Here is a 23,659-nt window from a genome sequence, read left to right as displayed (position 1 = left end):
CATACCCACCCCCACCCAGAAAGAGAGAAAAAGAGAGAGAGGCAGTCAAACAGACAGAGATAGACAAGGAGGGAAGAGAAAGAGTAACTAGTGTCATGACAGGGCTAAAACTTCCCAGCCTCTTGAATGGTGTACTGTCTGGTTTTGCGTCAACTTGACATAAGCTAGAGTCATCAGAGAGGAAGGAGCCTCAATTGAGAGCATGTCTCCATAAGATCAGGCTGCAGGCAGGCCTATACAACATTTTCTTAATTAGTGATCAATGGAGGAGGGCCCAGCTATTATGGGTGGTGCCATCCCTGGGCTGGTGGTCCTGGGTTCTATACGAAAGCACACTAAGGGAGTCATGTAAAGCCAGCCAGTAAGCAGCACCCTTCCATAGCCTCTATATCACCTCCTGTGAAGTTCCTGCTCTTTGATGTCCTGACTTCCTTTGATGAACAGTGATATGGAAATGTAAGCCAAACAAACCCTTTCTTCCCCAACTTGCTTTTATGATGTTTAGTCGCAGCAACAGAAACTCTAACATCTTCTTCTGAGTTAGCTAACAACAAGAAATCTTGAAGAAAATGCAGATTTTAACGCACAGCAGCAGACTTCTGTGCATGGTGTATGAGTGAGCACATATGCACCTGCCTGAGCGGGTGCCTGTGGAGTCAGATGCTCATGCTCAGAAGTCTGTCTCCGCTTTGGCTCCCATAACTTTATTTTCTGTGACCTGATCTCTCACTGAAATAGAAGGTCAAGGTTTTGCTAGCCTAGCTGTCTAGTGGGCTGCTGGGATCCACCTATCTTCATGCCCCAGTGCCGGGGTTACAAACACCACCAACATGCCCGGCTTTGACCTGGACAATCAGGCTCTGAACATACGCCCTTATGCTTACACAGCAAGCATTTTACCCACTGAGCCATCTCTTTAACCCTTCTACTGTTTTGTTTTTAAGTACATCTTTTACAAAGACCTAGAAAGCAAGGTCTAAAACAATGACCATGGCAAACTCCGTGGCATATAAAGAAATATGCACATATGGGCTGATAAGCTGGCTTAGCAAGCCTGATATCCGAATTTAGTCCTGGAATCCCCATGGTGGTAGGGAACCACCTTCCACAATTTGTCCTCTGACCTCTACACATGTGTGTACAGCAAAGGACACTGTCAACAGAACAAAACGACAGCCTACAGCCTGGGAAAAGATCTTCACTAACCTTCCATCTGACACAGGGATAATATCCAAAATATATAAAGAACTCAAGAAATCAAACACCAACCAACCAAATAATCCAATTAAAAAATGGGGTACAGAGCAAAACAGAATTCCAACAGAGGAATATCGAATGGCTGAAAGACACTTAAAGAAATGTTCAACATCCTTAGTCATCAGGAAAATACAAATCAAAATAACTCTGAGAGTCTATCTTATATCCATTAGAATGGCTAAGATAAAAAACTCAAGTGACAGCACATGCTGGAGAGGATGTGAAGAAAGGGAAACCCTCCTCCAATGCTGGAGTACAAAATTATACAACCACTTTGGAAATCAATCTGGCACTTTCTCATAAAATTGGGAATAGCACTACCTCAAGACCCAGCTATACAACTCCTGGACATATACCCAAAAGATGCTCCACCATACAACAAGGACACTTGGTCAACTATGCTCTTAGCAGCTTTATTCAAAATAGCCAGAATTTTAAAACAACCTAGATGTCCCTCAACTGAAAAATGAATAAAGAAATTTTGGTACATTTACACAATGGAATACTACTCAGCTATTAAAAACAAGGAAATCATTAAGTTTGCAGGCAAATGGATGAAACTAGAAAAGATCATCCTGAGTATAGTAACCCAGACCCTGAAGGACACTCATGGTATATATTCACTTATAAGCGGATATTAGCCATATAATACAGGATAACCATACTACAATCCACAGACCTAAAGAGGCTATGTAACAAGGAGGACTCTAGGAGAATGCTTAATTCTCATTCAGAAGGCAAAAGCGGAGCCAGTTGAAGAGAGACAACAGGACAAGAGCCCCCACTAAATGTCTCCTGAAAGACTCCACCCAGCAGGGATCAAAGCAGATGCTGAGATTCACAGCCAAACTTTGGACAGAGTGCAGGGAATCTTATGGAAAAGTATGGAAATAGAAGGACCCAGAGGGGACAGGAGCTCCACAAGAAAACCAACAAGGCCAAAAAATCTGGGTCCAAGGGCCCCTGCGGAGACTGATGTACCAACCAAGAACCATGTACGGAGAGGACCGTGACCCCCTGCTCAGATGTAGCCCATAGGCAGCTCAGTCTCCATGTGGGTGCCCTACTAAGGGGAGCAGGGCCTGTCTCTGTCATGGACTCTGTTTCCTGCTGTTTGATCACGTCCCCCAAGAAGAGGCGGACTTGCTAGGCCACAGAGGAAGAGGATGCAGGCAGTCCTGATGAGACTTGATAGGCTGGAATAAGATGGTAGGGGTGGGGGTGCTCCCCCTTTCTGAGGACTAGGGGATAGGTATAGGGGGTAAGAAGGAGGGAGGGTGGGACCAGGAGGAGATGAAGGAGGGGGCTACAATCAGGATGTAAAGTGAATAAATTAAAACAAATTTAAATAAAGAAAAGAAAATGGCAGCACAGCCAGGTGTTGCATCAAACCCCTCTCATCTCATCTCCAAATAATCCAGGCTATGAGGCTGGAACATGAAAGCGGGTTAACTCATGGGACAAGACAGAAGGCTAGCAGATGGGAATGGCTATGGAGAACTAGCCAGCATGGGTGAGAAGAATGGTTGGGAAGGCTGAGTCCTGTATTAGGAGAGCCAGGTTGACTGACAAAGCAATGAAGTCCGATTCCACTACATACAAGAGAGCATCTCAGGGCCCCAGATGGCTGGCAAGAGAGCAAGGAGAATGGGAAGCTTCCCAGCTCTGAATATCTGTTGCCAACAGCTCATTTGCCATGTAGAAGGCAGCACCCTTTCCAAGATACAATGGAAGCAAGCTGCCATGATGGTTAATACTGAACTTGTCAGGAGCTGGAATCACCCCTGAGACAAGCTCTGGGCATACTTGTAATAAATTAGCCAGGTTAGGTCAGCTTCTGAGCAAGCCCAGGAGTTTTTCGTCATTAGGTTCACTGAGCTGGGAAGGCCCACCCTACAAGTCTGAAGCGCTATCCCATGGGCTGGTGCCCTAAACTGCAGAAAAAGGAGAAGGTGAGCTGAGCACCAGCATCCATCTGCCTGCCTCCTGACTGGATGTGGCGAGGCCAGCTGCTTCAAGTTCCTGCAGCCTTGACTTCTGCACTACAGGGAGCTACATGCTTCAGCTGTGAGCCAAACTGAAGCCTTCCTGAAGCTTAAGCTGCTTCCTGCCAGGGGTTTGGTCACAGTAACAAGGGAAGTAGCTGTGGAGAGTATACAGTATTGACAGGTGGAGAGAGGAAACTTTACACCAGATGAACATATAACCTAGAACCCTCAAACATCTGCACACAGGCAAAAACCGGTGTATCAACTTGTAAACGAATTCTGACTAAAGAGACAGCAATAGAGCAATGTAAGACTTAGATACAAGGAGTGCCCACCACAGAGACCTGGGACCTGCTCATTCAGAAGGCGTTAGGCTTCCAGGGAGGGAATCAGAACTGACTGGTAGGACTGCCATACAGATAGAGGTTAGAGCTGAGGGCCCATGCCACGGAGGCAGCCAGCTCATGTCCTGCCCTTCCTGGGGAGGTTGTGGCTGTCTCCGCGGGTGTCATGTGCTAGTACCATCTGTCTGCCACCTTCCATGCCCTGCTTCGCTTAAGTGGGAAAACCAGTCTATTTTCATCAAGGTAGTCTGTCCTGGAAGGGCAGGTTTCATAGAAATGGAAATTAGATCTGTGTCATGAGAGGGCTCAGAGCACTCATGTCTGACCACGCACTGCTGGCCGAATGATGCTTTCATTAGCTGGTGTGGCGGTGACAGGTCCTGTCCTCAGAGTCTAGTCCACAGCAGGGAAGATAGGTTTTGTGGCAGTGCTTGACCCGAGCCATCACTGTATCCACACTGCAGTGATGTGACCTGGTGACTGTGCACCCTCAGGCCACTGTCAACAAGTGGGAAGATCTGCTTACCTCTGTCAGTGTCTTCTTCGTGTCACTGTACTTGGCTTGGAGGCTGTTACGATTCGCTTGCAGCTGAGTGAGAGAAAAAGGACATTCACTTCAGTGGAATCCTTTGCTCTGTATAGATGTCAGTGGGATCCCTCTTTTACAATGAGAAAGTAGAAACCAGAAAGGCCAAAACTGACTTGAACTGTACGACTTCCATTTTAATTTTTCAACAATTCTCTATTTGCTTGTATGGTCGGCTTTCCAGGGAGACTATATGAAGGTCTTCCAAAACAGTCCCACCTATTATCAAGAACTATGAAGGACCTCCTTAACAGCTCTCTTAAGAAATGTCACTTGGGGCTGGTGAGATGGCTCAGACAGTAAGGCGCCTGCACCACGCCTGATGATCTGAGTTCAATCCCCAGGGCTCATGTGTTAGAAGGAAAGAACTGATTCTAGCAAATTTTTGTGTGACTTCCATGACACATACCCCATCTCACAAATAAATGAGACATGCTGATCTGGTTCTCCACTCCCTGCCATCACCAGCCTATCTACCACAGCTGCCTCCCTTATCCTTCTTGCCCACACCACACGCCATGCAGAACGACAGGCAGCACATGCTACTGCCCTGCCGCAATTCTCTGCAGCTTCCACAGTTCTCCGGGCACAAGGTGCTCTGTCACCAGTCTGCCCATGACATAGCTCACACCAGACTCCTCAACTACCAGACAGGAACTGGCCAATGCTTCCTCTTTGATTATTTTGCTTCGAAAATCTCCACTGGCTCCCCAACATCTCCATGCAGACCAGTCAATACCTATTCATCTCTCCAGACTCAGTCAGCCGTGACTTCGGGCTTAGTTAGTTCTATTAGTCACCAGCTCCGGGACCTCCCCTTCAGGCCCTCATCACCACGGTAACTAAATGGCGAGTGTGACGGCTGTTTCACTTACCGCAGGTCGCCAGTACCCTCTAGGGTCCTGGCGGGCAATGCCCTTACCCGGTACTCATTCACCTCTGCAGTTTAGATCAGCGCTTAGCACACACAACACTACGTGTTTGTGTAGAAATAACATTTTGATCCTGTATATTTTCACGTGTGTGTGTGTATACGTGTGTGCACACAGAAGCAATAAAAACAGGGTCAGGCAGCTAGTTACAGCTAGCTGTGAGTGGCAAATGTGGGTGCTGGGAACTAGAACACATGTCCTGTGCAAGGGCAGAAAGACCTTCCACTGGCTAAGCCCTCTTCCCTGCCTTGTCCTGTATCTTCTGTGACAGGGGTTAGCAAACTCTTCCTATGAAGGACCAGACAGTAACTAGTTGAGGTTTGTGGGTCATTTGGTCTCTTCTACAAGTATTCAACTCTCTTACAGTAGCTTGAAAGCAGTCACAAAAAAACAAGTAAGCAAATGAGTGTTTAGCTGTTAAAAAAAACAAAAAACAAACAAACAAACAAAAAACCCTTTACTCACAGGGTTGGGGAGAGGCTTAGTGGACAGAGCGCCTACCATGCAAGCCTGAAGACAGAAGACTGGACCCCTAGAACTCATAGATGACTGTGGCAACTTGCCTCCCGTTCCAGTGCATAGGAGGCAGAGACAAGGGATATCCCTGGCAACTTAGCTAGACTAGTCAAACTGGTTCAGCCGCTGGCTTCTACATGCCATTTAGGCACAGGTACGCACATCTGCGCAGCAGTACCTCCACATACCTGCAAACAAGCACACGCACCTAGAGTGGACTGAGGACTGCAGTACACCTGCGCTAGAGCTCCCTCTGACCAATCTACAAGGCTCGCTCGTTCGTTCGTTCGTTCGTTCGTTCGTTCATTCATCTTTCTGATTTCTCTCCTCTCGGAAGAATCAAGTTTATTAGCTCAAGTGGAAATATAAAAACACTCACCTCTTCTAGATGTTTAGTCTTCTGCAGAATCTGCTTATTCAAGGACATGACTTTCCGCTGATGTAGTTGGGAGGTTCCTAGTTTTTCTGGACTTTCTTCAGCAGACAGCTCGGACTGCTGTGGGGAAACCCAAAGCAGATAATGAACTCAACTTCCTTCTCCATTCAGGTCGTGTGTCTGTACTCAGTGTAAGCAATGCAGTTCTGGGCAGCCAGTCACACACAGCAGGGCATCTGTCATGTCCTGCTCAGAACCAAAATCTAGACAGGGAAAGTCTGACACAACAACTGAGGTGCCAGTCAGCGATTCTGCTTTGGAGCAGGGGAAAGCATGGGTGCAGGCTGCCCAGCTAAGGTCAACAGAGGGTCTGAGTGCGGGACCAGAGGTCTTAGTGGTTTCTTCATAAGACCACCTGGAATCATCCAGAGTTACAACCTGGGGCTGGCTAGATGACTAAGTGGGAAAAAGCACCTGCTATCACGCATGTCAAGTTTGATCCCCCAGAGGTATAGGCTGTCCTCTGATCTCCACATGTATACAGTGGTACATGTGCAAAAACAGACACATACACAAACACACACATACACAATAAATGAACATAATAAAAAATTAAAAGCTGTAAACTGATTCACTTCCATCAAAGCTCTATAGTATGTAGTTGCAAAGACTAATCATTTCCGAGCATGAATAATAAGAAGCAAGTTCTTCATCCTACTCATCCCCGACACCCCCCCCCCCCCCCCCCCCCCCCCTTACCTATCTTCTCTTTTTAAAGAAGACAGTCCAAGAAGGAGAAAGTTGCCAAAGAAGGCATATAGTAAACTTCTGAGGGGGCAGGAGAAGGGCAAACAGGCATAAAGACTGTAAGAACTGCAGGGGGGAAAGGAGAGATTTCTGGATAGTGTCATAGGGTGAATGACTGACACTTTCTAAAAGAGGTGATGACTAGTACTAAGGGGTGATGCAAGCATGGAAGCAAGGGCTAGGGAAAGATGGCTCAATGGCAAAGGTGCTTGCCAACAAGCCCCAGGCCCATCATGGTGGAGGAAGAGAATTTACTCCCAAAAATTGTCATCTGACTTAAATGCATGCTTCCCAACCCCTGCCAGTCCCACAGTTTTTTTGTTTTTGTGTTTTTTTAAAGAAAGTAAGAAACTTGGTACAGAAAGCTGATAGAAACTTCTATCTCAATGACAAGAGGAGCCTGGCGAGATGGCTCAGCCATTAAAAGCACTTACTACCCCTGCACAGACACTGCTTCAGTTCTCAGCATATAGATGGTGCCTTACCACTACTTGCAATGCCTGTCCAAGGGGATCTGATGCCCTGTCTGGCCTCTGTGGTTACCAGGCACATACAACATGGAGGCAAAAACATTGAGAAATCTTTTTAAGAGGAACCCTTGGAGAAGAGACAGAAAGATCTGCTTGATGCAGTGCAATCCCTGTAAGAGACAGCTTTACTCAACAACCAAATGGCCCTCACAGCCCCAAGCCCAAGCTAAGCAGTGATTTGCAGCCTCAGTGTGGCAGAGCCCTTGGGTAACTTACTGTCCCTGCATGTTCCCCCAGTGCTCGGAAGAGTGAAGAGAGCAGCCCTGCGGAAGAGCGATGGCAACAACAGGGAGGGGGGAGAGGGAGGAGGAATCTGCAGAGGCATAAGCTCTGCTTATGTTGCTGAGGCTTTCCCTCAGGAACTTACACCACTGCTAACAGACGATCAAAGTTTTCTGTTGATTTGTTTTGCTGTTTAATGACTCTGGCGTTTGGGAACAGTGGGCTGGGTATGGCCACAGTGAAGAGCCGGGAGGAACATTCTGTATACTGAGGCTGACAGGCCAGAAAGGAAACAGGACACCCCTGGGGCTGGAGAGATGGCTCAGCAGTCAAGAGGGTACAGTGCATTCACAGAGGACTAGAGCTCCAGAGTTCAGTATCCGGCACATGATTGTGCCCGGCAGCTCACAACCATCCTTAACCTCCACTCTTGGAGCTCTGATGGCTCTGGCCTCCAAGAGCACCTGCCTGCACATGTGTATGCATGCATACGAAAACGCAATTAAAAAGAAGTAGGAAATGAAATATTAGGCATCGTAACTCAGCGCTTTAAAAACACAACCATTTGCCCACGTGATGGTTGGTATTGACTGTCAGCTTGACAGGCTCTGCGATCACTGAGGAGGCAAGCCTCCAGGCACTCCTGTGAGGGGTTACGTTGATTGGGTTAAATGAGGTAGTAAGGCACTCAGCTTGCTGGATTTCTGGAAACTGAAGTTAACATTTTAAGAATAGTTTTGTATGTATCGAGGTACAACACATAGCCTAGGGCAGAATAAGCGCTTTCTGAACTATCTGAGGGCAGAGGGAAAAGGGCAACAGTAAAGCCTCCTACTCTCAATCACTTCAAAGCCAGAGCTGCGGTGGAGTCACCGGACCTTACCCGCTTTGACTGCCCATCCTCAACAATACTATTAACCTGACCCTGTTTATAGCTGGCAGCTCTTTCCAAGTGACATCTAGTACACAACCTCGCCCAACACTGACCTCCAAAGCACCACAGGCAGAGATAGCAACATGTCACGTTACTATCAGAAGTCGGTAGGTCCGCCGTTCTGTTTACAGTGTGGCTCTACCTTTGCCCAGGCTATGCTAGAACTGAGGGCCGCAGCAGAGGATGACCTCGGAAGTGCTGGGGCCACAGGGGTGCACCACCATGCTTCATGTGCGCGTGCATGCCAGAGTCTCACTCTGTACCCCAGGCCATCTTTAGAACATTACATAGTCTGAAATGGCCTCAAATTCTCCCTCAATTGCTTTTATGGTCAGTCTCCAGAATAAAAACTGCCTTTTTTTTAAAAAAAAGCTTTTTATAGTAATAATAAACACTAGGGCATTACCTGTCGTCTCCATGCTCTTTTGACATATCTGCACAGTGAAATTTTCTAGATGTTACATGTGACACTGCTCTAACGTTGACGTGGAATACATTGATTATTATTCGTCAATGACTCAATCCATAAGCTCTCGGTCCTCAGAACATTTCAGAAATCCTTAAAAGGGAAGCTGAAACTAAATGTGTTGAGAAATATTACTTACATACAAAGTAAGCTCACTTATGACATCTATTCTTCGTTGTCAACTTGATTAATCTGGAATTAAATAAAAACCCAAGCAGCTGGGCACAGCTGTGAGAACTTTTCCTTGATTGGCTCATTTGGGGCTATACTTTCTGGTATATAAAAGATACTGAAGAAGAAAGCATTTGCCTGCTTGCCCTCACTCTTACTGTTAAGTTCATCTGTCCTGCTGCTGAGGCATTCCTTCACTGGTATTAGAGCCTACTTCTCTGGGATTCTGATGTATGTTGGAAGACCAGCTGAAACATCCATTTGTGGAACTCAACAATATTGGATTCTTGGACATTCTGTTTAAAGACAGCCATTATTAGACTAGCCAAACCACAGCCTATAAACCACTCTAACACACACACACACACACACACACACACACACACACACACACACCCCAGTTCTGTTCCTTAGAAAACCTTGACTATTACACTTTGTAATCTACTCAGTGCCTGGAACTCAACAATTGACCCACTGTTTGGAAAAGTAAATAAACTGAGGGAGGCCACCAAGAGTTTAAGGATGAAAGGGAAAGGTCTCTATCCACTCACTCAGCATCATATAATATGGAGAAAACACACTCACACAGGAAGAATGCTTAAGCTTTTCAAATCCATGTTATGTCTTTATTAGAATATGCTCCAAGAAACAAGGGCTTTCAAAATCCTTCTGTTGGTGCTAAGTGACAATATACATTCTATGGAATCTCTCTTTTTCATGTGTGTTCATGAAGATATGTGCAGCTGTGCATAAGGGTGCAAATGTGTGTGTGTGTGTGTATGGAAGCCAGGGGTTGATTTTGGGAGTCTTTCTCAATTATTCTTTACCATATCTTTGGAGACATGGTCTCTTACTGAAACTGGAGATCCTGATTCAGCTAGGCTCGTTGGCCAGAGTCTCCACCTTCCCATGATGGGATTGCAGATATGGGGCACTGCCTACCGCTTTTTAGATACATCTGAACTCAGGTCTTCACGCTTGTGTGGTAGGCACAGTACCCACTGAGCCATTCCTCTAGTCTCTGCAGTCTCTTAAACTTTCATTAATTCACATTAATTAACTCAGGATTCTGAGTACTATATCCATATTGCTACATTTCTCTAGTCTGAGTGAAATGACAAATACTTGTATGTGCAGGCCCACTATTCTAGGTTTTGAATGTAGACATGGGGCTTCAGGGAGCTGCTTGTCCAGCTGGTAAACTTTTGAACAAAGCAGTTTATTCTAGAGCTATAGTGAAGAGTGCTCTCAACCTAAGCAATGAAGGTCTGACTGCTTTTCAAACATACTTTTTATTAAACAATCCATTATGTCCTTTTTTTCAAATTATCTTCCTAACAGCCAAGAGAACCCAGAATGAAGGCAAAAACAGGCCCTTGGAGCAGCTGAGCTCATCTGCCACTGGCTGACTGAAAGTCCAGTGGGAGAGCAGGCTGAAAAGGACCAAAATGCACCTTTAACAATAGTACAAAGTTGGTGAGATGGAGAAGACAAGACAGGGCTTGACACCCAACCTTCGATAGGAAAAAGTTTAAATCTCGGCATCTCAACAGTCTATTTATAAAATACAACATCTGTCCAAAACGGCCAGTCATCGACAAACACAGCCTGTGTGCCCACCAAGGAGCAAGGGTTAATATGCCGATCTCATTTTGCTCAACAATTGCAGATTAAGAACGTGCCTGTAAAGCCACAGTGTGGATTAGCAGACTCTGCTGCAGAGCTCATGTTTTCAAACATGACAGACAGAAATGACACCTGTTCTTAGGGGAGATGGCTTTAAATGTCACTTGATGGCGTTAGGCTAGTTCAAAATGTTAAACACCCAAGAGAAAAAGGAAATGATTGCTTTTCCTAAAACGATATCCTTTCAGAATCAAATGAGCCCCGGAAGGTTACCTATGCATTAACCTTTATCCCTGAGTTCTCTTTTTCACACTGTACTTCAAACCCAGGGCGTTGTGCATGCCAGGGAAGCGCTCTACCCCTGAGCTATGTCCCCAGCTCTTTCATCTAGTGCAGGAAGCTGCCCCTTACAGGTCCTTCTTCCTACCAGTGCGTTTTCTAGGATGAGAAAGGCAAGAGCCCTACACGCCCACCTTACACAGGGTTCTCCACAGTGATCAACGTAACTTCAGTGTCCAGCATCTTGTAAGCCTCCAATTGAAATCAAGCAGACAGATGACAAAGCACAGCTCAGTTTCCCTCCTAAAACAAAGCTGTGAGCCAGGAAGAATGCTATGGAATTCTGGGAGGCCAACATGTAAGTGAAAGTGAGAATCTAGAAGGTGTGCGCCCTCCGTGAAGGTTACTACCCTGAGGGTATTTTCCAAAACCTTGTAATGTCTAGCTTTGATTTTACGGTTGATTAATAAAAGCCCCACATTAGCTTTGGCTTTACTGTAAGAGGAAAAGGTACACAATGAATGCTCTGGAGACAGGATCAGCTTCACGGAGTTCTGCCGTCTAAATCCACAAAGCTCCCTGCATGCCTACACAACTGCAAGGCAGGAGTCAAGTGTGGCGGTGCACACAGGCAATCCCAGCACTTGGGAGGTACAGCAGGATGACCAGATACAGACTGAGTTAAAGCCAGCCTGTGCTCATGAGACCCTGTGTCAAAACCCAACAGAAAACCACCTGCCGGTCAGGACTCTACTAGTGCTGAGGTCCCTGTTGCCCAAAATGCAAAACTAGATCCTCCCTGGAACAACAGTCCTAGAACCACCTGCCCCCAATAATTTCCACAGAAAGCTCTCTGGGAAATACGGTGAATCCACAGCCAAAATTCACAGGCAGGCTGGAGAGATGGCCGAGTGGGTAAGGTGCCTGTCACCAAGCCTGACGACCTGAGGCTGATCCCTGGGGCCCACAGAGTGGAAGTAGAACAGACTAAAGCAAAAGCTGTCCTAGTGGCCTCATGTGTGTATGCCATGCTGTATACATCCACTCTTAGCCTGAAAATGTAAATATAACTTAGACATTCCTCACAGCACCCTGAAAAGAAAAGCATGCAAGCCAGCAGGGACAGGCAAGGCAACAAGCCCCACTAACCCTGAAACACATGCACGGGTATGTGACTGGTCACCTTATGTAGGAGCACCCACAGTTCTTCTATGGTGGGGTGTCAGTGTCTCTCACTGCCTTGCCTGCTGTCCTCTGGACATACAGTACTGCAAGCGACCTTCTGAGCCGCTCCCCTTATTTTTTCTTTGAGACAGGGTCTCTCACTGAAAACTGGGGCTCACTGACTGGGGTAGGCTGCCTGGCCAGCAAGCCCCAGGGATCCTCCGGTCTCTCTTCGCCAGCGTTGAGACTGAACACAATGCCTGTCTTTTTATGTGGGTTTTGAGGCCTGAACCCAAGTCCTTATGCTTCTGTGACTGAGCCATCTCCAGAGCCCCCTAGTTGTCTTTACAACTGTTTTATGAAGCTTTTAAACATAACCTGGAAAACAGTGGCCAAGTCACAAAAAGGGGGCAGTTACATAACTCAAAGACAGGAGCCTCAAGTTGGCAGATAAAGTACTAATTTCTTCTCCTGGGTCCGTCCTATGGGATTCAGTATATAAATGTCCTGAGGGCCTCTGGGTGCTAGGCACCATGTGCTAATTTTTAGCGACACCAGCATGTTCCTGTGGGAAATCATCATCCCCAGTCCAGAGGCACTGCCAATCAGAGATCCCAACTTGGATACAACAAATGGCCTGAGTGGAAATAAATCACCCAAGCCTGCCAAACAGGGATGAATCTCTCTCAGGATTTAATACGGAGATATGGGAAGAGGCTGTAGGAATAAAACAGTCTGTGGTCAGCCCTGCAAGGTGAAGACCTTATGAAAAAGGTGAGCTCAGGCAAAGGGCCGTGATAAACGCTGAGTCCCGGGACCCCAGGAGAGCGCCGGTCACTACGAGGCTCTCCCTTGCACGCTCCAGCCGTAGAGTTGCTGTCACTCACACTCTGGCCAGGCCAGTGGATGATGACGGAACTCAAGAGGCACACCTTCCAACTACTTCACACTGTCACTTGAACCAGTCAAAGTGCTGAAAGTGAGTGACTGTTGAGTGCTCAGCCCTAAATGGGACCACATCAACCCCCTGAGGAACACTAGCGGCAAGGGGACAGGAGGGGAAAGAATGTAAGGCAGAGGATGGCAAGGGTGCTGGGAAACACTATCTCCCACACATGACATCCACACTGATGAACTCAGAGACGGCTACGGTTACCTGCACAAGACCCTCCTAAGACCAAGTCAGTCAACGTTCCATACCAGGTGGGTGAAAAGTTCATGAGGCTTCATGTGGTTACCCAAGGAGCAGTTGATGGTTGCTGGGGGAGGGAGAGTCACTCTCTTCAGTTGTGTAGCCATTGGTAAAGTGTGCACAGACTACAGTAAATAGTCCTCAAGGGTTTATCCAAGTAGCCTTATTAAAACTCAGTAGGAGGGACACACATCACCACCAACAAAACACAAAAGATACAAAAACAAGAGGGTCTGTCAAAAAGAAGGGTTCAGTGGGGGAGGGATAGAGGGTAATTGGGGTGAAAATGACCAAGATAGATTATATACATGTATGATATTGTCAAACAAAAACATAAGAAAAATTGTATTTTATGAAAATATAATATAAATATATTAACATATAATCTTCTTGAGTACATATGGGGTTATCATGTCTGCAAGCCTGTGCTGAGCTACCCTGGCATCTGAGTTCTCTGGAAGAAGGGTTCTTTCCTTTGTGTTTCTACATGTGAACCCTTGGACCAGCCCCAGGTCTAATTATCTGCTGAGACAAAGGTACTCTCAAAAGCAGGTGCTGGAGTGCAGTCGCCAGAAGCAAAAGGTCAGGACGAATGGAGCCTTCCAACTCCAACCAGGAAAAGAGTGCCCGCTATAAACAAGGTTCTCAGACATAGCTCCCCCTGGAAGCATCATGAAGACGACAGCACCCAGGCTGCGCTGCTCCGTTTTATTTATTTTAAGACTGTTATCTACTTATTTTGTGTGTACACGTGTAAATATGTATGGAGATCGGGAGACAACTTGTGGGAGCCTGTTTGCTCTTTCCACCATGATCATTAGTATTGGTAGCAAGTGCCGTAATTGGATGAGCTTTCTCTTTGGTCTAAAATGCTATATTTAAAAAGGAGCTATAAGAGAATGTCATAATGTGTTCTGTAATGACATGAAAAGTCATTGGACGCCATAGAAGAAACTTCCATAGCTTCTGTGGGCCAACAAGATGGCTTAGTGGTAAAATGCCCTCCCATTCAGGCCCAATGACCTGGGTTTGATGCCAATAGTCCAGTTAAAAGAGGAAAAAGAAGATTGAGCCTCAGGCTATACCAGGCTCCCTTACTTCTGTGGTCCATTCCTAGCACACACATTCCTTTCAAATACAGTGCCCAAGGCAGCTGGTGGACGTGAGCATCCCTGAGAAGCCATATGGGCAGTGCAGGATCAGAAGGCAGAACTAGAGATAGCACTCACAGCTCGACTTCTTCCCAGTGACCTTCCAGTTGGCTAAACAGACAGGTTCTAAAAGCAAGTGATTGGGCATTTGAACCAGGAAAGTGCTAACGCTGCACAGGGATGCAGAAATGACTGGGCCTCCGTAACCTACACTTTCTTCTTCTGAAAAATGGATATAACATTATGTACTAATTCGCCTAGCACCAACACTTGTAGTATTCAGTGAGTGGTCCAGCTAAACAACAGAATGTGGTCCATGTTGACAGCAACAGAGATGTACAAATAAATATGAAGATGAAGGCAGAAGGTCATAGGCAAGAAGACAGCTTGGAAAGATCAAATCACCTTGGGCAAACAAGATGCTCACTAAGTAAAGGTACTTGCCACTGTGCCTGTCATGAATTCAACCCTAGCACCCATACGGTGGAAGGAGAGAAGCAAGTCTGGACAGCTGCCTTTGACCTCCACAAGTAAGTCATGGTACACACACCCCTCCCTACCACACACAAGAGCACATAACAGATAATGTGTAAAAAAGGATCTTTTAGAGCTAAAAAAAAAAAAAAAAAAAAAAAAAAATTGCTGGGCTGGGGAGATGGTTCGGCATTCCTACAGGTGAAGACAAGAGAATATTCTAATAGGAGATGGGCCAGGAAGCCTGTAGAACCAAGAGCAGAGCAACACAAGAGAGACTTACTTCAAACAACATGGAAGGTGAAAGGTCATGTGACCTCCACACATGTGCACACACACATAAAAAGAAACTTGTGAACTAACAGTTTACAAAATACCTACCAGAGAGAACATGCAGATTCTCCTTCCAGAAGACAGATCTACCTACACCTTCAAACCTACAGAATCCAGCAGGCCTCCATCAGGATCTCCCAGGGACATCAGCTAAGGCTGAGTCAGTCGGCTAAGCCCCAGGGTGTCAAGATGGCTGGTGGTGGGTTAGCAGCAGCATCGGGGCTGCCCCTTCCTGCTCTTCCCATAACCTTGAGCATGTCCTTGCCCAGCTTCTTTCTTTTATTCTGACTTCTAAAGAGGCCTGTGGAATCAGTGGGCTCAGAGAAGTTTTGGGAAGGCCAAGCTGTTACATTGTCTGCAGACCACAGCAGCAGACTCCTCTCTGTTAAAAACAGAATCTGATGTGCTGGGAAAGTTAAGACTTCAACACTAAAAGGCTCAGTGAGGCCTTCTAGAACATTTTGTGAGTGTTAAGTGTTGAGAATAGGGAGATGAGGCTACCAAGCCCAGAGCCTCCAATGCTCATGAACCATAGCCGCAAAAGCTTTGTCCCCCCCTGACCCTTACAAGGACCAAATTAAATTGAGTTACCTATCCCACTGACAGCTTTGAGACACATTACGCTGTCAGAAGAAACTGTGAGCCTTACAACTGAAAGATGAACCTCGCACTTACTTATTTCCTCCTCATCTTCATATCCCAAAGCCCAATACCTTTCAAGCACCTGAGCCAGGTAGGCTGTTCAATTTATTCCTTGTTCACAAAAATCCTTTTTACACTTTCCCCTGTGAAAGTGGTTTGGTCCTTTCTCCTCACTAAAGAAAAATTCACACAGGTGACGGTCCCGCTTGGGTTCCTCTCAGGTAGCACTAATGGCGTCTCCCTGGAGCACTCTGTCCTCATCTCTATCTACAGCAGTGCTATTCCCAAAATAACTGAGAGCAGCAACGCCAATCTGAGAGGAAACACTAGTGCCCAGTGTGGAGGCAAGCCATGGTGCTGGGACAAGAAGACAACAAAGTAGGGGGTGTGCTGTGTGGCCAGCCTGTGTTGAGAGCCACGTCCTTGTAGCATCTAAAACAGAGCAAAGTTCCACACACTCAGATTCTTCCCCAAACCACCCAACACAAATCCACACCCCGGCACGACTCCTTCCTCTCTCCCTTCCCCTTCCTTTTCCATTCCTCCCTTCAATTTCCTTTCTGTCCTCCCTTCTTCCCCTCATTTGCCTTCTTTCCTTCCTCAAAGGTGTAGTCTCACCTAAGGGCTAGCCTCAAACTTTCCATGCTCCTGCATACCACCATTCCTGGTGTGCTACAGTTTCAGCACCATCTTAACTAGCAGCTGTACAACTTCACTGAGGTGACCTTCCTCACCACAAACAGCACCCAATGCATCCCACCACAACTGGCTCCAAGCTGAAGGCAACCAGTTTGGCTAGAGGCATTGACAAGGCAATAAAAAACAAACACAGCAATAACAAGCAGAGTTATAATAAAACAAAGGTCAGTTTGTATTTTACATTAGATAGAAAGCAGAGTAAAGCTTAAGTGTGTCATAGTAAAACAAAGATATTATTTGACAAATAGTACTAGGGTAAATGGATACAAATGGAAAAGCCAGGACAGACTCATACATCAGAATCAATAAAATCTAGTTGAAGCATTAACTGCAAGAAGAAATTAGTTGAGGGCCAGTGAGCTGGCTCAGGAGGTAAAGATGCTTGCAGCCAAGCTTGACAACCTGAGCTTAATTCCTGGGACCCACAGTGTGGGAGGAGAGGACCAATTCCTGCAGATCCTTTTCAACCTCTGGCCTCCACATGCATGCAGGCACACACACACAGACACACACACACAGACATAAACACAGAATGACTGACAGGAGACCAGGAACCTTTTGGGGCAGTGAATTTCACCACTCTTTCCACAACTACACATGGCAGTCTTTTGAGGTTGCTACACCTTTACAGTAAGGGAACTCTCTCCTGGCTCAATCTCTGGTGACACCTCAGTGTTCCCCTTTCTAGGTGATACATAGAAAGACAAGACCTTTTGGAGTTTTTGAAGCTAGATAGAAAATCCATGTTCAGAAGCAAACACTTGGCTGATAGGGAAATAAGGAAAGCCCACAGTGGACACCCTCTATTCAGTGACGCTTCACTGAGACCCCCACCTCAGGCACCAGGGACGCTCTTCCCCTAGTGCCACCTACACAATCACTACAGACGCCTCAAGTGCAGAGGAACAGTGGAACCTGTTCCCAAGGCATCAGCACAAGAAAATCAGAGCCGCCCACTCCAGAAATGATGCTCAGAGGATAGCTGAGGAAGGAGGGATAGGACACAAGACCCTTCTGATGGTGGTTTTAATTGCACACCAGACACAATCTAGAACCACCTTGGAAGCATGTCTCAGAAAGCAGCTGTCTAGATCAGGCTGGCCTGTGGGAGTGGCTGTGGGAATTTCTTAGTTGGGTTAACTGAGTGGGGAATACATTCAGGCAATACTTCATGGGCAGGGCCCTGGGCAGAAGGAAAAGGAGAGAGAGTTGAACACTGGCATACATGCATTAACTGACTGTGTCCTCTGATCTTGACTGTGGTTCACATTCTTCCTGACTCCACCCCCACTGCAAAGATGAAGTATAACCCAGAACTTTGAGCCAAATAAGTACTTTCTCCTGGAAGTTGTTTTTGTGGGGTATTTTCATGGTAACAGGAAATGAAAAACAACAATAACAAAAACCAAGGCAGTCTTGTAAATCAGATTTCACCTGGGCTATGGCACAATGAAATATGACCGAGGCTCTTGTTCATTCTACACATTTTTTAAAACTCCATCAAAAACTTTTGCCTTGGGCTTGCCTCAGCTATGCAGTTTACCTCCTAAATGGCAAACGGCACTGTTCCTCAGGCCACTTGGCAAAGCAGGCCTGAGTAATAGGCAGCCTGACAGGGAGGAAAGATGGTGTTGGCACTTCTAACTAATGTACCTGGTAATTCCAACTACACTCCATGATTACATGGGGAAGGAGGCAGGAATCAGGAGGGGAGAGCTGTGGGTGTGATCTGAAGCCCAGGCCCTGGCAGGCAGCGACCTACCTTCCCTGCGTACTCAGACACAATCTGCTTGATCTCGGCAGAGCAGAGACCCACGATCTGGCCCACGGAGCTTGCACTGAGACGGCTCTGCAATCAAATGAGGTATGTTCTCAGGGACACTTGCCCATCACAGAACTGTGTAATACAAAACACCCAGCATTGCCCCGGGAGAGTGATGTGGCTTTGACCACTGACTCACCCACAGTACTCAGGACAGGAGTCAGAGCCACCCGCTCCTGTCTCTGACTCACTCAACTGGTTGTGTTAGCTTCCTTGGCCCCAGGGTACCCTGCAATCACCCTCTATCTCCCAAGTCAGTTAGTAGCTATGCTGGCTTGGGTCCAGTACCCTTGCCAACTTCCTCATGCCCTGGGTGTCCCTCCTAACTTCCCCTGTGGCCTTGGGTATCCCTGCTAACTTCCCCTCAACACTGCTTACCCCTACTAGCTTTCCTTCAGGCCCAGGGTACCCCTAGGATTCCTTCTTCTCCTCCACTCCCACATCCAGACATTTGGGGGCCTGGGACCCACGTATGAGAAGTACAAGAGGAACCATAAGCCCTAAAGTATCTCTTTATTCCCACAGGTCTTTCCTGATCTTGAAAGAAAGGCTCTTATCCAAGGAACAGCCAATCTTGGGCAGGCCCATGACCTGAGAGAGGGCTCACTGGAAACACAGGATTTCATCTTCTACATAGCTTGTTTCAGAAGAAGACAGGGGTTCCCATGGTTACAGAGAAGCAGGAGTGACCCTTGCTTTTCTGTAGAGGCCAATAAGGCACCCCTGCAGGAACATATCACCCTAACAGGGTCCTTAAACTCTCACTCTTCGAAGGCCCTGATGACAATGCTGGGCATTATAAAAAGCTTCCTGGTGAAGACAGAGGGCTCTGAAGACAGTGTTCCCCTGCCTCGGGTCCCCAGAACAGATTGGGGTGAGGCTGAGTCTCCACCCCTGTGTCTCCCCTACACTCCCATCCCTACTAGCCCTCACCTCCTCATTTGCCATGGCGGTCATCTTGGTCATCAGCGACTGAATACGTTGCTGAAACAGAAGAGAATAATGATGAGTGGTTCCGATCGGGTAAGACTAAAGCATGTGCCTGCATGGGTCTTTGTGGTGAAACCTCAGAGTTGCTATTTTAATGTGGGTTAACTGCAAACCTCATAATATTTCAAGAAAGGGAACTGTAAGGGTGGAAGGTAGCGTGAGAAAGCTGTGGATGGGAGCTAACTCTCTCCACAAACGACCAAACTGGAACCTCAGAGGGCCAGTACGTGCTACACACCTCTTCAGCTGCTTGAAGCTCATCTTCTTCATGTGCATCCGCTTTCTCTGCAGCTGACAGCCCTGCAGCAAGGGCTGTTTTCTTGTCCTCAGCCTGGAAGGGAAGATGAGGAAACAGTTGAGCATCAGAGTTGAAGACTCAGCAAAAACAAGACAGGCTTGCACAGAAAAAGCCTGTGGGGGGGAAAAATATCTGGGGCCCAACTGAAAGAGAATGGATAAGCGAGGGACTCCAGGTCAAGTTCCAGCCAGTTCTGAGGCAGGCCAGTCAGGCACGGGTTGGTGAGGCCGGCCTTGTGCCATGTCACATCTGCATGCTGAGCTTCAATCAATTCTCCCTGCTCTGTAGCTCTAGGATGCTTCTGTTCCTGGCCTGCAGATGTGGCAGGCTAGCAACATTGAGATGAACAAGCAGGGGACAAAGGTGACAGGTATATTCCCAGGGACCCTGCCTTCCCAGGACCTGGTGTTTGGTCAGCGGCACCCCCGCTACCCTGCCTACAGCTGTTGCCACCTTCCAGCCTAGGTATTTCTTACCTTCTCTGTTTTGCTCTGTCGACTAAATCCATATCTCCTGTAAGCCACAAGAAAGAGTTTAATTACTATTCAAAAATCACAATAAAGTCCCCCAAATGTATTTCTTCGGATGTCTCCCTCAGTCACTTTCCAAGTTTTCCCAAGACAGCATCTCTCGGTGAGCTCAGAGCTCACTAATTTAGCTAGAATGACTGGCCAGTGAGCCCTGGGATCCTCCTGTTTCTGTGCCCCAGCATTGGGGTTATAGGCTCACACCATCACAGCTGGCTTTCACAAGGGTGCTGGGCAGTGAGTTAGGGCCTTGCGCCTGTGTGGCAAACCAAGTAGGCCATATCCCTAGCCCTTGCTTAGATTGTTCTATGAAAAGATAAAATATTTCAAGCACCTTCCCCAGAAACATAATCTATCAGATTCTGAATATGGCCAGTCATGTTATCTGCTGTACACATGCTATAAAAGGAGACACTAAGATAATACAATATTCCTTAAGAACACTCGTTACTCTTGGAATCAGGAACTGCATCTCAGAACCACACTGCAAGCTAAAAACCTTATAAACATCTGTGTTAAAAACAAACAGACAAACTACATTTAAGGGCAACACACTTTAATATTACTTTAATGACTTCAAGTCATGCCCATATTTTCTTTTCAAACAAATACCAAACACAATGTCAGTAATGTCTACTTATCATGAAACCTTAACTTTGAAAGGTACACAGATGCATTTCAGCTTAAATTAGTTTTGTTTTTGGCTTAAAACAAAAACTATGCTTTAACAAAAATAAAGCAAATACAATAATAGAAAAAAAGACTCAACCAAAAGCAAAAGGTGCAATGCAGCCTTGCAGATCTTAGTTTGGAATAAAATCGCACGCAAGCATTTAAGAACAAAACAAATTAAGGTTTTGCTCTGCCCCTTCTCGGGGACACACCTTGACTGTGGGATCAGTGTGCAGCCCTCCCTGGTCACCTGCTCCTGAATGTCCACCATCCCCGGCCAATCTCACTAAGGTCTCCTCGGCAGCCTCCTGTCCTCGGGCTTCCTCAGTCCTTCATTGCTCCTTCCAGGCCCTGTTCTGCCTCATCCGAGCAGCTCTTGCTCCATCTACTGTCTGCAGAGAGCCTTACACAGTCTGCCCAGTTCTGCATCTGCCTCTTTGCTCTATGGAATGTCTCCAAGTGCACACATACAAAGCCAGGACCAGCCGCACAACCCCCCCCCCCGCCCACCTCCACTATGGTGGTTACGTGAGCAAAAGTCTGCACCCTTCTGATGGGTGATACTGCTTTTACAATTTGAATTTCTAATGTTTGTTGAATAAAAAAATACAAATGAAAGAAAATGCAGAAGTAAGATGACCTGAGCACTGCCTAACTTTGCAATAGGCTGCAACAGAACTGGAAAAGACCAAAAACGATATTGCTGGGCAGAGGGCCAAAGAACAGTGAATTTAATCTAAGGCTAAAGTGTGGGTCTCCACAGTCCTGCAGAGGACCTTATGGAAGCCTCTGTGGCTTAGGAGGTGCTGCCCGAATTAGCAGGGGTTAAAAAGCACATCCGAGTTAACGTTTTTCAAGGCACACCTACAACTCTGAGACATTGGAGATGGAAAGTTGTAGATCCTAAGCCCAAACACCTTGCCGTTATCCTGAACCTGCTTAGCAGTCAGTCACTGCCCACCTCTAACGTGATACAACCTTTTGGGATGAGTTTAGCATGCCACCAGCTTCCACTAGCCCAACAGCTAAGATTGGCACCAGACAGCATCCCTGCTCCACAGCACATCTCCTTGGTTTGTTAACACACCTATCTGATGTAATGGGGGAGGGGGCTTTTGTTCTATGGAGTTTCAGTAAACCATTTCCATGTAGGAACATGCTATTTTGGGAAACCTGAATCCATGTTCCTGGACCTTATTAACTTATTTAAGAATAAACTACTTTAGAACATCCCTTTTTCACCAACCAAAAGCTAAGAGTCACCAGACAACATCCATCTCTGACTATAGCTTCTCCAAGTAGGCTGTGAGCCCTATGCCAACCTAATGCTTCCACCAATGTATATAAAAAGTGCCTTATTTATGACATGGAACTGCTTCCATAGCAGAACCCAGAACTGGGGGTGACTTAAATCTGCGGCTCCAGGCCATGGTCTGGAGTCTGAGTGACTGAATCCCATGATTCAATCCCTGGGAGCTCCCAGTGCAGACAGAGGCCACAGCACAGCTTTATCACGTTCCCTTATCGTGTCTGTGTGTGTGTACCTCATTTTAAAGACAGCGTCTTTAAGACAGGCCTGGCGCTCACCCATCAGCCTAGGCTGGCTGTGGTGAGCCATGAGTATGTTTCTGCTTTCTAGCCCTGGAATGACAAGGAATGCCACCACATGCAGCTTTTACTGTGGGTTCTAGGGACTGAACCTTAGTCCTCATGATGGTAAAGAGAGCAGTTTACCAAAAGAGCCATCTCTGTATGCCTTCATTAATAATTTTTATCAAGAGGCCATGCATTTTAGTTTTGAACAGTTCCTGCCCCATCTCAAAATAATGTTGTTGGTCTGAACAGTCTCTAAACTGAAAAGCACTCAATTCTAGGCAGCAAAAGATGAGCTAAGAGGATGGCCATCACATGTGGTTTAGAGTCCACAGAAAAGACTCTATGGCTTCTAAAGCACACTAGTTTCATTGGTGGGAAGGAAAGAGATGACCTCAGACCATCACCTCAAAACAAGCAAATAATCAAAACCAAGCAAGTGGCAGGTGAGATGGCTCAGTGGGTAAAGACACTTGTCATGCAAGCCCGAAAACCTGAGTTTGATCCCTAGAGCCTACATAAAGATGAAAGAACTGAGTTGTCTTCGGACCCCTCTACATACACATATACACAAACACATACATCATGCCTTGCACTCAGTCCTCATCACACACACACACACATGCAAACGACAGTAAATACTGTCTTTCCTTGAAAAGCTAGAAAAGGTAAGTCTAATTTCCTCTCTTGTTTGCCACTGTTTCCCACAGGAAGGCACCATGAGACACTCAGAAAGAGGCTAGTGAGAAAGAGTTAGCGTCAACCACACAACAAGGGCCCGGACACAAGGGCAGGGAGCACAAAGCACATACTCACATCAAAGGATCGGTCACCCTGGGTAGAGAATGCAGGACACGGGGAAGGTTAATGTCCAGTGTTGACCAAGGCATTCAAAGGAAGGCCTGTCCTTGTACGTTTAAGAAAGTGAGGCTCTAAAAGTGAAACTCTTCCGTAAGGCCAAAATAACTGTAAGAATAGTAAAGCTTGCTCTTCAGATTGTCCCTTTTCCAGTCAGAGCACTCTTTGCCCCTCAGGATTACTGCAGGGTCCAGGGAGACTGCTGCGGGT

General features: G+C 46.6%; 1 protein-coding gene across 1 annotated transcript in view; it reads right to left on the bottom strand.

Moving 5' to 3' along the window:
- The window catches only part of Ccdc93 (coiled-coil domain containing 93), a 63,874-nt gene that overhangs the window by 17,576 nt on the left and 22,639 nt on the right, over positions 1-23,659 (bottom strand). The window contains exons 8-13 of the mRNA XM_055601876.1: positions 20,276-20,312; positions 19,740-19,832; positions 19,445-19,495; positions 18,452-18,538; positions 6,003-6,119; positions 4,116-4,178 (exon numbers count right to left, since the gene is read on the bottom strand). Of these exons, the coding sequence (XP_055457851.1) occupies positions 4,116-4,178; positions 6,003-6,119; positions 18,452-18,538; positions 19,445-19,495; positions 19,740-19,832; positions 20,276-20,312 (448 nt within the window). The remainder of the gene's footprint in view (positions 1-4,115; positions 4,179-6,002; positions 6,120-18,451; positions 18,539-19,444; positions 19,496-19,739; positions 19,833-20,275; positions 20,313-23,659) is intronic.

The sequence above is a fragment of the Psammomys obesus genome, unplaced genomic scaffold, assembly GCF_907164565.1.
Source record: "Psammomys obesus unplaced genomic scaffold, mPsaObe1.curated_primary_1811, whole genome shotgun sequence".
NCBI lineage: Eukaryota > Metazoa > Chordata > Mammalia > Rodentia > Muridae > Psammomys > Psammomys obesus.
The sequence above is the reverse complement of the archived record's forward strand: the minus strand, read 5'-3'. Positions and strand labels throughout refer to the sequence as shown.